The sequence below is a fragment of the Pundamilia nyererei genome, unplaced genomic scaffold, assembly GCF_000239375.1.
Source record: "Pundamilia nyererei isolate P.nyererei 1_Seehausen unplaced genomic scaffold, PunNye1.0 scaffold00039, whole genome shotgun sequence".
NCBI classification, from domain to species: domain Eukaryota; kingdom Metazoa; phylum Chordata; class Actinopteri; order Cichliformes; family Cichlidae; genus Pundamilia; species Pundamilia nyererei.
Window position 1 is genome coordinate 3,979,439 of NW_005187440.1, and position 15,374 is coordinate 3,994,812.

At 44.5% G+C, this 15,374-nt stretch overlaps 2 protein-coding genes across 4 annotated transcripts; one reads left to right on the forward strand and one right to left on the reverse strand.

The window, feature by feature from the left end:
• Window positions 1-53: 53 nt before the first annotated feature.
• e2f1 (E2F transcription factor 1) lies at window positions 54-6,022 on the reverse strand. The gene is made up of 7 exons (XM_005730840.2): window positions 4,669-6,022; window positions 4,330-4,429; window positions 3,090-3,309; window positions 2,777-2,929; window positions 2,382-2,496; window positions 2,010-2,292; window positions 54-654 (listed from the first exon to the last, which is right to left on the reverse strand). Exons 1-7 carry the CDS (start codon window positions 4,918-4,920, stop codon window positions 413-415), a joined length of 1,365 nt encoding a protein of 454 aa, XP_005730897.1. The 5' UTR covers window positions 4,921-6,022; the 3' UTR covers window positions 54-412.
• Window positions 6,023-6,556: 534 nt separating this feature from the next.
• Window positions 6,557-15,116, forward strand: znf341 (zinc finger protein 341). 3 transcript variants are annotated; one of them, XM_005730841.1, is made up of 16 exons: window positions 6,557-6,617; window positions 7,228-7,338; window positions 8,462-8,652; window positions 8,934-9,083; window positions 9,171-9,494; window positions 9,580-9,760; window positions 9,887-9,980; window positions 10,062-10,152; window positions 10,232-10,397; window positions 12,163-12,380; window positions 12,501-12,709; window positions 13,021-13,117; window positions 13,282-13,414; window positions 13,860-13,971; window positions 14,063-14,133; window positions 14,263-15,116. In XM_005730841.1, the coding sequence occupies exons 1-16, from the start codon at window positions 6,587-6,589 to the stop codon at window positions 14,802-14,804; spliced, it is 2,721 nt and encodes a 906-aa protein (XP_005730898.1). In that variant the 5' UTR covers window positions 6,557-6,586; the 3' UTR covers window positions 14,805-15,116. The 3 variants fall into 3 exon arrangements, with proteins under 3 accessions (XP_005730898.1, XP_005730899.1, XP_005730900.1); XM_005730842.1 differs by having other exon boundaries at window positions 9,890-9,980; XM_005730843.1 differs by lacking the exons at window positions 6,557-6,617; window positions 7,228-7,338 and adding an exon at window positions 7,541-7,614.
• The last annotated feature ends 258 nt before the right edge of the window (window positions 15,117-15,374 follow it).

The following is a 15,374-nucleotide window of genomic DNA, read 5'->3' on the forward strand; positions in this document are numbered from 1 at the left end:
CACAATCCGCTTGGGAAAAAACATCAAACACAAAAACCTCACAAGGTACAAAATATGAAAATAACATTCATATAAATAATTTAAATAGCTATTCTAAAGCTAAACTCTTGGTCTAAAACTTTTGAATGGCCAAAGAGAAGTGCTAATGATATGCTGTACAATTTAGGGGGAATTATTTGAGATTTTAGTTAGGGTGGTATTTCGGGGAACACAATTAAAACAATACACAAATCATTTCTCCAAACTCCCACAATGAAAACACTACATTTTTGATAATGATGTGTCCATAAAATATTGATTCCCATTCTTTTTTTTCTTCTTTTTTTGTTTTAAAGGAGCTCCAGATCACTGAGGAGAAGGCCTGAATTTATAATCATTTGCCCACGCACTCCTCTTCTTTTGTTTTTTACTTCTAATCGTCCCCCAAAACTTGTGACAGGTCACCAAAGTCACAGTCAAACAGTTCACTGATGCCTTCATGGTCCTCTAGTCCATAGTGGTAGTCGTGACTGTGAGGGGGGGACAAGTTGATGAAACCGTCCAATGGGAGAGGAAGGCCCTCTCCGTTCAGGAAGTCCGTAGACGAGAGCGGTGAGAGATCAAAATCAGGTAGGTCTCCAAGGTTGGAGAATGGGTCGCCTCCCAGGATGGATTCTGTCACAGAAAGAGAAATGTAAGAAACAGTAAGAGAGGTTTAAAGAGCTGCACCAACTTACAGTATAAGATCAGTGAAAATTATTTCAAAATGAATCATGAAAAGCTCAAGAATAAAAAATATGGAGCTGGAAATAAGCACAGTAAGTCCATTACCATGATCAAAACCAAGCTAAAGACCATAAATAAAACAATTTATTCTTAGTTTTGCATTAGGTACCAGTGTGCATAATATTTTATCTATGGGAGTCAGGAACACTTCAGCAGCAGTGCCTCAAGCAAAGCTTTTTCCACTGTAGACATTTTGACGTGGCACAGCAGGAAGGGGATGACTGCATTCTACAAGTACTGATTAATACAATTAAAGCCACCTGTTTGATGACACAAAGTGTCAGCAGTGAAAACAGTGTCTCGAAAGAGTCACCAAGGACACTCTTTCGAGGATGCCAATGTTCACATTTTGGACAAAGAGGACAGATGGTTTGAAAGAGGAGTGAAAGAAGCCATCTATGTCCACTGTGAGCGACCATCTTTGAACAGAGGCGGTGGTTTACGACACCAACTCTCTGCCATCTATAATCCAGTTTTGAACTGAGCCAGACTAAATGTATATATTGGGATAATTGGTAGTAGTTTTAATTTATTCTTACTTTGTCAAATCTGTAACAGAAATAGCAGAAATCTAAGCTTCATTTACCTTTTTGGGGTTTTAGCACTAAAATGTGTTAATTTTACAATAATGATTACAGGATGTAGTTATGCTTTGCTGTGTTAAATCCTACATCAATATGGACAATATTATGGGAAGGATTATCATCATCTATATAGCTTTTGGGAACCCTATTATTATAAAACTCAAAGCCTCACAAGTTCTGTATAATCAGAACAAACTGTGACATCATGTCAATGTTACATGTTCACTGTTGACATTGTGTTTATGTTAATGTGTTCCTGTATGTTTCTAGATACATCCTGATAAACTATTTTTAGTGCAGCGGCACTTTATGAGACGTGGAGTGTGCCGCCATCCATATGTCCTTGGTGAAATTTAAGCAAAATTGTGGGATTTCCTGCCAAGTTTGATATGTTACTAATTCCACCTATTTGCTGTTCTCCTTCTTCGGTTACCTGTGAAGCAAATATTTGCTTCAAAAACTTCCAGGAAATATATCAGTCCAAGAAAGGTGAGGCAAACATTCCCCTCATGTTTTGTCTGCACTGGCTAAAATATAAATGTTGTTGGAAACAGACTGTGTTACTGTCAGAGATATACAGAGGCAGAAGTGGCCTTAAAATAGTTCCTGATGATAATTATACAGATTAATACATAAATGTGGTTTATTTACAACACTCACCTGTGTCGCCACCTAACACCAGTGATGAGGGGTCCTGTTGCGACACTGCTGTTACAGTGGATGATGTGGATGCTGGAGATGATAAACCCACTTCCAGGGCTGTTGAGCAGGTTCTGGGTTGTGATTGGTCGGTGGGTTGTGTGGAAGGTTGAACAAGGGAAGGGTCGGCAATGGGTTTAGAGGGACTGCCTCCTGTCACAGGGCTGCAGACGCCAGAGCTGTCTTCTGGACAGAGGAAGACGTCGATCGGACCTCGCGTGCTCTTCAGCGACACCTGGTAACCCTGGGATGTGCATGCAGATGTGCAGATTAGCAGAAACTCCAACAACAGTGAGTCCAGTGACCTGGGCAAAATGTTTTCAAAGCTTTTACCTCAGAGGGCTCCGAAACTTGCATCTGGGTTTCTGGTGGAGCTCTGATCACCATAACCAGCTGGTCGGGGGAATCGAACGACTGCCTCAAGTCCTGACAGCGCACATACCCCAACGTGATGAACTCAGCGATTAAGGAATAATTTCATATATTCATTAATGTAAATGTTTAGGCCATCTGTTTTTTGACATCTGTTTCTGAGTGACGCACAAGTCACGAGCATCACGTGTCCAGCTCGGCGCCACTGCTGCTGCCAGAGCCGCTTTCCGTTTAACAGATCGCAGCTCATCACTTAGAGATCACAGAGCTGTGCACACGTGACGAGTCTGCACACGGCAACACTCAGAGCTCTGTAACCACTTCAGACAACCTGATACTCAAAACAAAAAGGATATTTTTTGTTCTGTGGGTCCTCTGTGAGCAATCTGAGCTGCAGATTGCATTTGGAAATGAGCTCATCCAGCTGCTCCTCAGCATCTGTGAGGTCACACACCTCCCTCTGCAGCTCCTTATGGCGGGAAACCAGAGCCGCATCAATGCGATTACCGCTGCAGGGGTAGATGAGAGAAAAACTGACTGCTTAGGGTCACCAGACACACACACACACACACACACACACACCAAGCACTCAAATTTATTCTGCCACAGTTCTTGCTCCCGTTCCCAGATTTCTTTCATTTGCTGTTTTAGGCGTCTTTGCACACTTACAGCCACTGGATGTTGTTCTTTGACTTCTTGGAGATGAGCTGGATCCCCTCCAGGACATTGGTTATGTCGTAGATGCGTCTCTTCTGAACATCGAGCACCTGAGACGCCCAGTTCAGATCCACCACGCCGTCGGCCGACTGGGACAACAGGTCCAGAAAGCGCTTGGTGGTCAGGTTCAAAGAAGTGTCATACCGAGACTTCTCTGCCGTGGTCCGAGGAACTGGGCAGAAAGAGAATACATACAAGAATGAAAAGAAATGCACATATTACTGGTCTAGAGCGTAAGCTGAGGCAGCGGTTTGCGGTGGGCAAAAGGTTCAAATGAAGATTATCAGTCACTTTTAAAAAATGGGACTCTTCAGCATCAAAAGAACTTAACCATTCTCTTCTGCTACTGCTTATTCTAGCTGCCTTAGGGCGAGAGGCAGAGTACACCCTGGACAGGTTGCCAGTCTGTCAGAGGGCTAACACATAGACAGACAACAACACACTCAGTCACACCAATGGGCAATTTAGGGTTACAATTAACCTAACCCACACTGACTACAATGTCTTCAGACAGTGGGAGGAAGCCAGAGTACCTGGAGAGAACACAAACACAAACGCAAACTCCACAGAGAAGGACCCTGGCCTGATGGTGGAACTGAACTCAGGACACATTTGCTGTGAGGCAACAGTGCTAACCACTGTGCTTTTGATATATAAAAATAAAGAATTCCCCCCTCGCTCCTCTCTGCTATCCAACTGTGCATATCGTCAATGACTGATACTGAAAAGTTGCTTTGCATCAATCTCCTTCCAAACAGATCCCAGTGGAAATCCACATGGACTGCATTTCTAACAATTCAGAAGTCTATCTTCCATGAGGGATAGACTCATATTTCTACATTATACCAATTAATATAATGTGTGTGTCACGTGTAGCTTTTCCATTTCAAGTCCATCATTTGATCCTTTTGGTGCATGCAGTGAGCCCAAATACTGCAAATGAAAGGGATCAAATGAACTGATAAATCGCAACGCCTCTTCTCTTGCTCCATTCTCAAAAAAACAGTCTCTCCATTATTTGAATAGAAAGATATTTGTAAGTTTCTCTCACTACAGCCAGCCTGGAGGAGACAGGATGACAGGCCGTGCTGATAAAAGAACAGCTGCTTTTATGACAATGACTGAGAGCAAAGGTGAGCAAGGATGTGTGGGCGAGGATTTTTTAGAGTGGGGTGTGGGCTGTCAGCTGTACCTCTGGGAGGAGCAGGAGTGGAAAGCGGTGCCTGGCCTGTGGAAGGTCGAGTGGTGCTGACATACTGATGGTCACTGTCCAAGTCCAACTTCCTTTTTACCTGAAGGAACACACGTCTGGAGTAAGAAACAGACGTAAGACAGTAACAGACTAACTGCTGACACAGACACGCACTGTTTACGAGCAGAGAAATGTGACACTGATACCAGCAACAGGTGGGTAATTTACAGCAGCTCTGCTACGTGCAGTATGTAAACGAACAACTCCTCAGTTTAACCACTTCCCTTATTGCTCTTTCACTTTCTCTCTCCCCTTTCCTCCCACACCTCCCTTCCTCACCGGTGGCCTTCCCAGAGACGGTCTCCTCTTGTCCTGGATCCCTACGTCAGCTGGGCCCTGCGGAGTGGCGAACAGCAGGATCTCCCCCGTGCTCGTCGGGGCAGGGGCTGGGTGGAGTCCTTCATTGCTGGGGCTGGTGATAATCACTATCTGGTGGTCCTCGTCCAAGTTGATACTCCCAGAGTTCAGCAAAGTCTCAAAGTCTGCTAACAGATCCTCCGATGTCTGCCCTGTTATCAGAGTCTCTGACATTGCAGTGTGTCACCAGGAGCCCCTCTTCACTGGACTTGGGTGGCGGTGGTTGTGGTATTTATAAACTAAGGTACTGTTATGACAGTATCAGCACCGACTCACATCTGCCATTTTTTTGTGAATAAAGGCAACAAGGGTGAATTCTCGTGAAAACTGTCTCGAACGAGTTCATTAGCAGGTGGAACATTTCATAAACTGTTTTATTTTGTTACACATTTTGATTACACCACAGCAATGTAAAGCCACGTCCTAAAACTCAGGCTGAGGCTGAAACAGCAAGCCAGGGTGTGCTGCCAAACAGGAAATTTGGCACATGAAATATTGCTAAATGCATACTATAAAAGCTCCGCCGCGAATAAGTTATCAGAGAACCAGTCCGAAACTGGCCGTGGGAGAAATCCACTCAGGCAAGCTAGCAAAGGGAGCAAGCTAACCTTTTGTTTTCATCTCTCCTGTCAGTACAGTAGAGCCGAGGCCTGGCCACACTGCCCCTGAACAGCTACCACCCCGGCTAACGAGCTAGCTTCCAACCAAATGACAAAGACTCGAACAGGGTCACAAAACAAACTCGAGCAGCCGCCAAACTAGCAGGTCACGCCGGTAGAACAATATTACTTCTCCTTGTATTAAACACCGAGCGAAGTTACGAGGCTATTAAAACTTTACAGCAGCTTACAGAAGTGAGCGATCAGAACAAAATATCCACGCAGCAAAAAAGCATCACGGGAACTTAAAATCATCTTTGAGACTATATCTATAAAAGCGAGCATCAGTCCAGCGGATAGTACATAGATGTAGTCGAATATGAATATATAGGGCAGATTAGCATGTTAGCTAACTTATTAGCGGCAGTTGTTCAATCCCCTTGTTTTGTTGGGGCACGCAGGAAGCAGTCCGACAAAATTGGAAATATAAGCACATAAAGCGGCGAAAAACAAGCGCACGGTTTAACATAACAATCGGTGGACCTCGCCTGCTCACCCCGGCCGCAATCCACCCGTTAAAACGCCGTCATTACCCCGTTATCGTCCTTTATTGTTGTTTTTGTCTCAGCTGATCTACATCTAAACAAGCCCCTGACGGTTTTCGCGCGAAATCTTTTTTGCCGCGAAACCAACACGTGCGCCAAGCAGTCGGTTGGGATTGGTCCGAGCTGTGCGCTTTTCGCGGGGCGGGGCCGAGGAGCTCTGATTGGCAGAAGCGGGTGTCTGTCACGTTACGAACGCAGATTAATCGATGACAAGCGCGTTCGCGGAACTTGGAAAATAAAGCATTTTATTTTAGTTGAAGCAAATATATTTAGTTTATTAGGCTGATGTCAAGCAAGTTGTTTGTAATTAATATAAATTTACATTTTTGTTGTTGTCGGAGTAAAAAAAAAAACTATTAACCGCAGTTCTTCTTGCCGGTCTCGCGTTCGAGAAGAGTTTCTCACAAATAATAATAATACTACTACTACTACTACTACTACTACTACTACTACTACTACTACTACTAATAATAATAATAATAATAATAATAATAATAATAATAACAACAACAACAATAATAACATTAATAATAATAAAACATATCTGGGTGAAGGCGATTTTCCTTAGTTAAGCAGTTACCTCAAGAGGCAGCCATAAGTAATCGAGCGCCTACCACCCAGTAGGAGTGCTACAAGATGGCGCAGGCAATATTTGAGGTGCTGGAAGGTATGAGTATTTATTTATTTGCAGCGTAATTACAGTTACCCAAAACGTTTGCTCCTACTTTAGACATTTCACTGATGTAGGTCCATTCGGAAACGCAGAAAAATAACGTAAATCCACGTACAAGCCTCTGGTTTTGTTTCAATCAGGAAAACAGCACATAGGAAGGACTCTGTATGAATGTAAACAAACAAAGTGATTAAACACTTTTTCGACCTAACGGACAGCTTATTATTAATCGTAGTCATCGTATTGCAGTCAGATGGTAAATGTATTTACATTTCAGGGTGATTTTCTTTCCTTCAGGCCCTCTTAATGACAAGACTTTGTAATATTACTGGACTAACAGCCTGTTTGTTGTAAATGGATTATTACTGTTATTGTTATTGTAAGTGAGTACAGTATCAGGAGATTACTGTACGCAGATTTGAAGTGGATGTAGAGACATCCTTATCGAAAGCTGTTAGTCTTCCACACGAATATTGCTTCTGATCACAGTTGATTTTTCTTTTAATAAGATAAAACTACTAATTCATGTTTAGACATTTCAGTCATGCATCAGACTAAAATGGATCTTTGCAGCAGGTGAATTCTTCTTCTTCTTACTCTTCAGGCATGGACAATCAGACAGTGCTGGCAGTCCAGTCACTGCTAGACAGCCAAGGAGGTGTTCCTGACCCAAACAACCAAAACGTCTCTGGGACGCCAACAATCCAGTCTATGGGTATGTAATAGCATGCACAGCTGTGGGACAGGCTGTGTCATTGTCCTGTTATTCTTTTATGTCAAGAGACATGTCATCCATCCATCCATTTTCTGACGCCTATCTGGGTCTGGGTTTTTGGGCAGAAGGAGAGATGTCCGCCCATCTCTTCTAGCTAATCCAGGAGGACACCAAGACATTCCTAAGCCAGCTGAGATATTTCTCTTCATTCTGTCCTGGATTTTGCCCAGTGCATTCTAAAGGGAGGATGTGTCGGAAAAATCCCTCAGGTAGCAGGTATTTTTGCCAGAATCACCTCAACTGGCTCCTTTCAGTGTGGAAGAGGATCAGACAAAGAGCAATTCAGAAAACCCCAATACCAAGAACTAAAAATAGAGAACAGTTTACCCTGCCTAGGAGAGGGTTACCAAGGCCCAACCATGGAGTCAGACATGTGGCTTGAGGCAGAGCGCCTGGTGGTCAGGCCTTATCCACGGGGCCTGTCCAGGCATAGCCAGAATGAGCAACAATGAGCCCACCACAAACAAAAGGTACCACAGGGGTTCGGTGCCTTGTGGATTGGGTGGCGGTCAGTGACCCTGGTGGTTGGATTCAGTTTAATTTGATTAATCATCGCAGAGACCAAGGTTCTTGAAAAGTCTTGTCTTCAGATCAGCTTATTAAGTAAATGTCAGTTACAACAATGTAAGCAGTTTATAAGCACATGTTTTTCATCCTGATGTTATTGCAGCTCATATTTGTGTCACATAACAAAAACCTTACACAAAAAGAAGAATCTAGAGGCAAGAATTTGACACGTTATTACGGTTGTGTTATTAGTTAGTTAGCTATTAGCTGGTTCATCAAACCAAAATGAGGTCCTCGTGACAGACTCGACTGCTAGTTTAATTTATCTGGTGGTGCACACTTTTTGCTGTGAAATGATGTCATCGTGTGCAGTCTTTGAAAAATACTTTTCCTCTAAAATAGCTATTAAAGCCAAGTGCATCACTGCAAAAACATTAAAGGATGAATATCACCACCCATTAAATGTCCAAAAGTGCATTAACATCCTCAAAATTGACTCATGTGTGTCTTTTTTTCCCCCGTCTGCTGTTTCTTGCTGCCTAAAACCTTTATACAGACGACGAAGACGTGTTCCTGTGTGGGAAGTGTAAAAAACAGTTCAACTCTTTGCCTGCTTTCATGACGCACAAGAGGGAGCAGTGCCAGTCTAGCACCCCTTCTCTGTCCACGGTGTCCTTGGCCTCCACCAATGCCTACACGCCTGTCCCGTCTATTAGTTCGGTACCGCAGACTCCTGCCAACAGACAGGTGAGGAAAGCAAAAGGGCAATTTATCTGTGGGGGTGATAAATAACTTGCTCGGTTTAATAAGTTAGTTGTGCAGAGTGCAGAGCTTAAAGCAGTAATAAAACTGATAAGAAATGTAAGGAGAAGTGGGAAAGAGGTAATGGTCTGAGGTAAAGCTGACCTGATGGTAAAAGTATTTTATAAATACGTTATATAAGAGGCCAGGACTGTAAAGGAAAAAAGATTTTGTTATAATGATTCAAAAAGCAGCTGATGTGACTGTTTAACTTGGCACTCGCACAGGTGTCCACCTACATCACAGTCCCTCCCTCCCCTTTGACGCACACTCTGGTCCAAGGCAACGTGCTCGTCAGCGATGACATCCTCATGTCTGCCATCTCAGCCTTCACCTCCATCGACCAGCCCATGGCCCCCATGCAGACTCCCATACAGGTACTGTTTGCTTCCTTCTCTCTTTCACGCCCAGCATTTGAATTTATTACATCCTGTCACCAAATCTGTCCGCTTCCTTTATGACAGAGTAACCTGAGCATGCACACAGCCGGTGTGTCCTACTTACAGCACCATCACCACCACCACCTCCATCACCTTCATCAACCGCAGCAGCAGCCCCCACAGCAGCAGCAGCAACAACAACAACAGCAGCAGCAGCAGCCGCCCTCCCATCCCCTGCCACCTGCACAGCCCACCCAGCAGACACTCACTTCCCAGGTCCCGGCGAGCCACAGCAACTCAGTGGTGCAGGTGTACAGCACTCTGCCCCACATGGTCGGAGGTGGAGGGGGTGGCGGGGGTGGAGCTGAGATCCACACACTGGGTTTGCAGCCTTTCCATCCTGTGCAAGTGAGTGAGGCTTGCTGTTTGGTTGCCGTCGCAGTGGTTAAAATGATACGTTTCCAGTTTCTGTGACCATGCGTGTCTTCCTCAGGTGCCCAGTCAGGGTGTGGAGAGTCATTCGTTCACCCCTCCCGTGTACAGCCCCGGGAAGCAGGGCACCAAAACCAAGACCTGCAGCATCACTGCCAGCATGGCGGAGCTGGGTGACTTTGAAAAGGTTATCGTTCCCAAGCGACCGAGGAACTGTAAAAAAAGCTCAGATGGAGTCGCAGGTACGTGTGGAAAAGTTTTACAGTTTTTACCTAATGGAACTGTAGAGGACAACATGATGGATCTTTATATAAACTGTATTAACTGTTTATATAAACTGTATTCATTGTCTGAATTGGACTCCTCAGCAGAGCAGCTCAAGGGAAAAGGTCCGAAGCTCAAATGTAACTTCTGTGACAAAGTCTTCTCGAAAAACTTTGATCTCCAGCAGCACATTAGGAGGTGAGTTGCTTTCCAGGATGTAGAATCGACCAACTTTAAAGCTGAAATAAAGGATTCATTAAAACAATTTCCCTCTTGCAGCCACACGGGAGAGAAACCGTTTCAGTGCATCGTCTGTGGCCGAGCCTTCGCGCAGAAGTCCAATGTGAAGAAACACATGCAGACACACAAGGTGCTGTGATATAGAGGTATCTGCATGATGTATTTAAATTTTAATCAACACACTAACAACAGCTGTCTTTATCTTACAGGTGTGGCCTATGAGCGTGGCCAGCACTGTGTCTAGACTACCAATCACAGTAAAGGTGGTGCCAGTGCCCCCCAGTGAGGAAGAAGAAGGCGGGGAACAGCAGCAGGAAAGTGAGCGGGATGAGGACGGGATGCAGGAAACACAAACAGAGGAGCCAACGCAAGCAGGTACCGTCTGTTAAATAACACACTGTGAAAAGGATATCAGTGTTCTGGAAATTCCAGCATTTGAATGTCCTGGGAATGTTGGGAAGAAACAATCAAAGTGTCCAAGTGGAAAAAACAGACTAAGATTCTACTAACAAACTTAGAAATGGACAAGCTGCTGTCATTGCGTAAGAGAAATAAACACCAACGCTCATAAGCCGGTCGTGAAATAAGAGTGAGTCAATGCTCAGGAATTCTTCATTTGATGATGAGTAGGAAGGAGATGTCATCACTGTAAACGGACTAAAAGCTGGAAATGTTTTAAACTGATAATCTGTCTCACAGTGTGATGGAGAGCTACCTGTTAGTAGTAACTCACTGCTGGCTCCTCACTAAAGTGGGGTAGCTGGGCTCAGGATTAGAGGCTGTGGAGCATGGTCAGCCAGAGGGAGCAGAGATGCTGTTTCTTCAGGTTGAAAGGTGCTAGTTGAGGGTCTGATTAGGATGCCTTCTGGTTGCCTCCTCTTGGAGGTTTTCTGGGCACACCCAACTGCAAGCAGAGCCCGGTGTAGATCCAGAACCCACTGAAGAGACTAAGGCCCAGTTTACTTACACATTGTCAGTACAAAACTGGGCTTGTTTTACTCTCCCTTTATGTATTTTTGGGAGTTTACTAACATTTGCTAACTGTGCTTATATCTGACGCAGAACAAAAGCACGTTTTTGCATTTGATATTAAATGAACTGACTGCACCTGTGTTTAGAGAGCAGCACAGCTTTTGTAAATCATCTGTAAAACTAACCACACATATGAGCGCTTTTTGGAGATTGTACTTGCATGGTATTTTGTCACGTTTAGTTAATCTTGCCGTATATGCCCTGTCTGACCTGGGAATACTTCAGGATCTCCCAAGAGGAACTAGAAAATGTGGCTGACGACAAAGACATCTGGGACACTTTGCCACTGCGACCTGATTTCCAGATAAGCACGAGTTAATCAATGGATTTCAAAAAATTCGCTTAAAATGTTATTCAGAACATCAACAATTGAAACTCAGGAGAAAAGGGCTATGAAGTAACGATCAGTTACAACACGAGACAATTTTAAAAGTAAAGTAAAAAATGTACCTGATTTAAATTTGGTCAAACTTCTCTTCGAGATTGCATCCTCGCACACTTCTGGACTGTTTCCAGTCTCACAGGAAGTCCTGTTCTGACCCTTTGTACCACTGACTTCCCGTGTCGAACCAACCTGACTGTCATGTTGAGACCAAACTGCAGTTTTTCACAGGGTCCAAGCCCAGATGTGGTGCTCCAGGTCAGGACCATGACCAGGCACAGACACTTTACCACCTCAGGTCCTATGATAAAGTTCTACTGTTTAATATTGTGGCATCTAAGTAGGAGCTTTCTAGGCAAACGCTCTGAACTCCTGGAGCAAAGCAGTCAGCTCAGTACTACTCAGCACATTTGCCTCCTTTGTAGTCCTCGCCAAAATGACAGCTGATAGGTCTGACGCTGACACTGCCTGACACCAAGTCAGAGTGAATGAGCGAGCCAGAAATAGCAGCATCAGTGAAATCATTCCAGTGATTCTAAGGAGATAACGTTGAATGTGACAACAGCCAGATTTAAATCAGGCGGGCAGATTGCTGCTGTGTCCCTCAGCTGTAGAGGTGTGGCGGTGTTCCTCAAGAAGTCTGTTTTTGTCAGTAACAGTGGTTATGGTTTCTTGACACATGTGGACACTCACAGCCCTCACTGTTAACTCACTGCTTGACTGCAGAAGCACCTGGGGAGCTGGAGGAGAGAGTGGCCGAGGTTCGGGCTGATCCAGAGGGCAGCCAAGCAGAGGATGTGCAGAGCAGGCAGAACCAGCAGTGCCCGGCTCAGACCAAACAGATCGTGGTGATAGACAGCTCCTACCAGTGCCAATTCTGCGCCAGCAGGTTTAAGACCTACTTCCAGCTCAAGTCCCACCTGACCCAACACAAGGGGGAGCAGGTGAGTCATAAAGACATGATGGGTACACATTAGAAAACTGTGCTGATGAGTTGGATTGACTGAAAACGTCCAGACACACACGGAGTTAGTCACTCGGACTTTGTGACTGTTTTCCTGCAGGTTTATAAGTGCGTGTTAAAATCATGCTCCCAGACCTTCCAGATTCTGGATCAGTTTTTGGAACACATCCGGACGCACCAAGAGCAACTGACCTACCGCTGCCACCTGTGCAGCAAGGTGTTCCCCTCGCTCTTTGAGCTGGGACTCCACCAGTACTCCCATTCCCTCTGTCCGCAGCAAAATACACGCAAGGAGGCCACCGTGTACAGGTCAGCTCAAGCACTTATCCTCGAGTGGAAGAAGGAGTAGAGAGAAGAAGTTTGGAGAGGTGGAGAGAGCCTGCTTGCATAAATCCCATAACAGATATGTCATATTCCTTTGTTGCATAGTTTGTCTTGAGCAGGTCTCACGTTCACTGTTCTGCTGCTGTAAATAATCACTTGTACTTTTGCCTGTAGCAAAAATGATATATCACGTCTTACTCTGAACTGCATGTCTACTAGTCATTTCTACAGTTGTCAGACTGAATGCGCTTCTTCATAGGATTTGTTATCAGTGACACTTTACGTTTTTCCTTCAGATGTGTGAAATGCCAAAGCCGATATTCTACGCAAGAAGCGTTAGAGCAACACCTGCTAACTGCATCGCACAGCTTTCCCTGCCCACACTGTCAAAAGGTACACTATGACACACCCGACGTTTCACCTTTTATTCACTGTGTATGCACATGTTAAAGTAGGCTTCAGATTCCCTGTGCCTAATGCAACTTGGCTTGAATGGTTTAGGCGTTTTGTTTCCCGTGTCAGTTCAGTCTCTGACTCACGCCCTTTGCGACCATCAGGTCTTCCCATGTGAAAGATACTTCAGACGCCACCTCCCCACTCACGGCGTTGGCGGCAGGTTCAAGTGTCAGATCTGCAAGAAGGCCTTTAAGACGGAGCACTACCTCAAACTGCACACACGGATTCACTCAGGTTATCTTTTCATCTGTTTGGCTATGTTATATGACCTCATGCACCGCAGACTATATGCAAAACATGCACAGTTTCCCTTCTGTTCAGTTATTATGAAGGAGGTATTTATTAATGTCAGAGGAAATTAGGTGGTCACAGTTGCTCCAAGTGACTAAGAACAGCAACTATTAATACAATGTATTACAATGTTACAAAATAGCTCTAATATATACAGATACATACAATGGAAGACTATGGGACTGGAATAACAGGACAGACAACAGACAGGTAATGATTAAGTCAAGGCTGCATGACAAGAAGGTGCTGGGAGGGGTGGGTTGTAAGGTGGTCTGCAGATGTGCAGTGACTCTAGACGGGTTTTAGCATCTCATGAGATGTGAACACCCGATTTTGTTCGCTGTGCATACAGCTTAGGCGTAAGTTTAATGCTGATTCCATTTTCTAGGTGAAAAGCCATATAAATGTTCCCTCTGTGAGGCGACGTTCAACAGGAAAGACAAAGTGAAGCGACACATGCTCATTCATGAACCCTTTAAGAAATACAAGTGTCCTTTCAGGTGAGACCTTTAAGTGGGAAAGCCCTGTTCTCTTCTGTTTGTTTTTCCTTTTCTAAAAGTTATTCACTCTTGTTTTTCTCATTTTCATCAGGACACATGTCGGTTGCACCAAAGAATTCAACAGACCAGACAAACTCAAAGCCCACATCCTGTCACACTCTGGTGAGTGGATAACACCAAGAATATTTTTGAGGAAAAAGATGAAGAAGCACTGTTAGGGATCTTCTGTATTCCAGATACAGTATGTATATGCGAATATTTTAATGCATCATCACATGAACTTTTTTCCAGGTATCAAGCCCTACAAATGTCTGTTCTGTCAGAAGGCGTTCAGCCGCAGGGCTCACATGCTCGAGCATCAGCAGTCCCACACTGATAACTACCGCTTCCGTTGCTCCACCTGCAACAAGGGCTTCACCAGGCAGAGCTATTACAGAGATCACAAATGTCCTGCCGCAGGAAATGAGCTGGAAGCAGAAATGGGGACGGGAGAAATGGAGGGAGACGAGGTAGAGGAGGCTGAGGAGAAGGACGGAGAGGATGAGCAGAGAAGAAACGGGTTTACGAGAAAAGCAAAAAGGACGGAGACAGGGGGAGATGATGGAGCAGAGGGCAATGGCATAAATGGCATCCAGCAGCAAGTGGAAACACATGGGGAGGCGGGAGAGGAGAGAAGGAATGATGAGGGCTGTCAGGCTGTGCTGTCCATCAGCACCATCGAAAGGCAGACAAAGGGAGAAGAGGAGGAGGATGACGGGGTGAATCATGGTGGAGGAGGACTGGAGCAGATTTCAAGCGATGACCAAAACTGTTTGCAGCAGCCATGTTTGTAGTCCTAATGCCAAGTCCGAATGTTTCCAGGACCAGTCGACAAGCTTTGTTATCCTTTTTTTTATTATTTAAACCACACATTTACATAACATTATTTGTTTTAAATTAAAACGTCATTTAAATTATTACACTGGATTAACAGGAACTGGAAGATTTGAAGGATCTGTTGGATCTATGATGCCCAGTGGAAAGTTTCTAAATTCTTGTATTATGTGCAAGTTCAAACCACGCCGGCTCCGTCACAACATAATCTCAAGCCTTTGCCAAAATGTTCTGGTTTCATGTCATTTCATGTAACAACAAATAAAATTACTTTAAGGTTTGTACGTGACTCAAAGTGTAATTGTGTCTATTTAAATGCATGTTAGTACATGTTTTAGTGCAGGTGCCACCATAGCTGCTGACATTATAATGGTTTCAGTTTTGGCTTTGGTTGGGTCACTCAGCGAGTCTGAGAAGCATTTCAAAGCAGCTCTGGGGGAAAGGGGAACTTCTGGGGAACTCCTCATCAATGCACTCAAGAGTATTTTGGTAGGCTGGCCACTGCTGGGATGGGTCACCACACTTCCAGG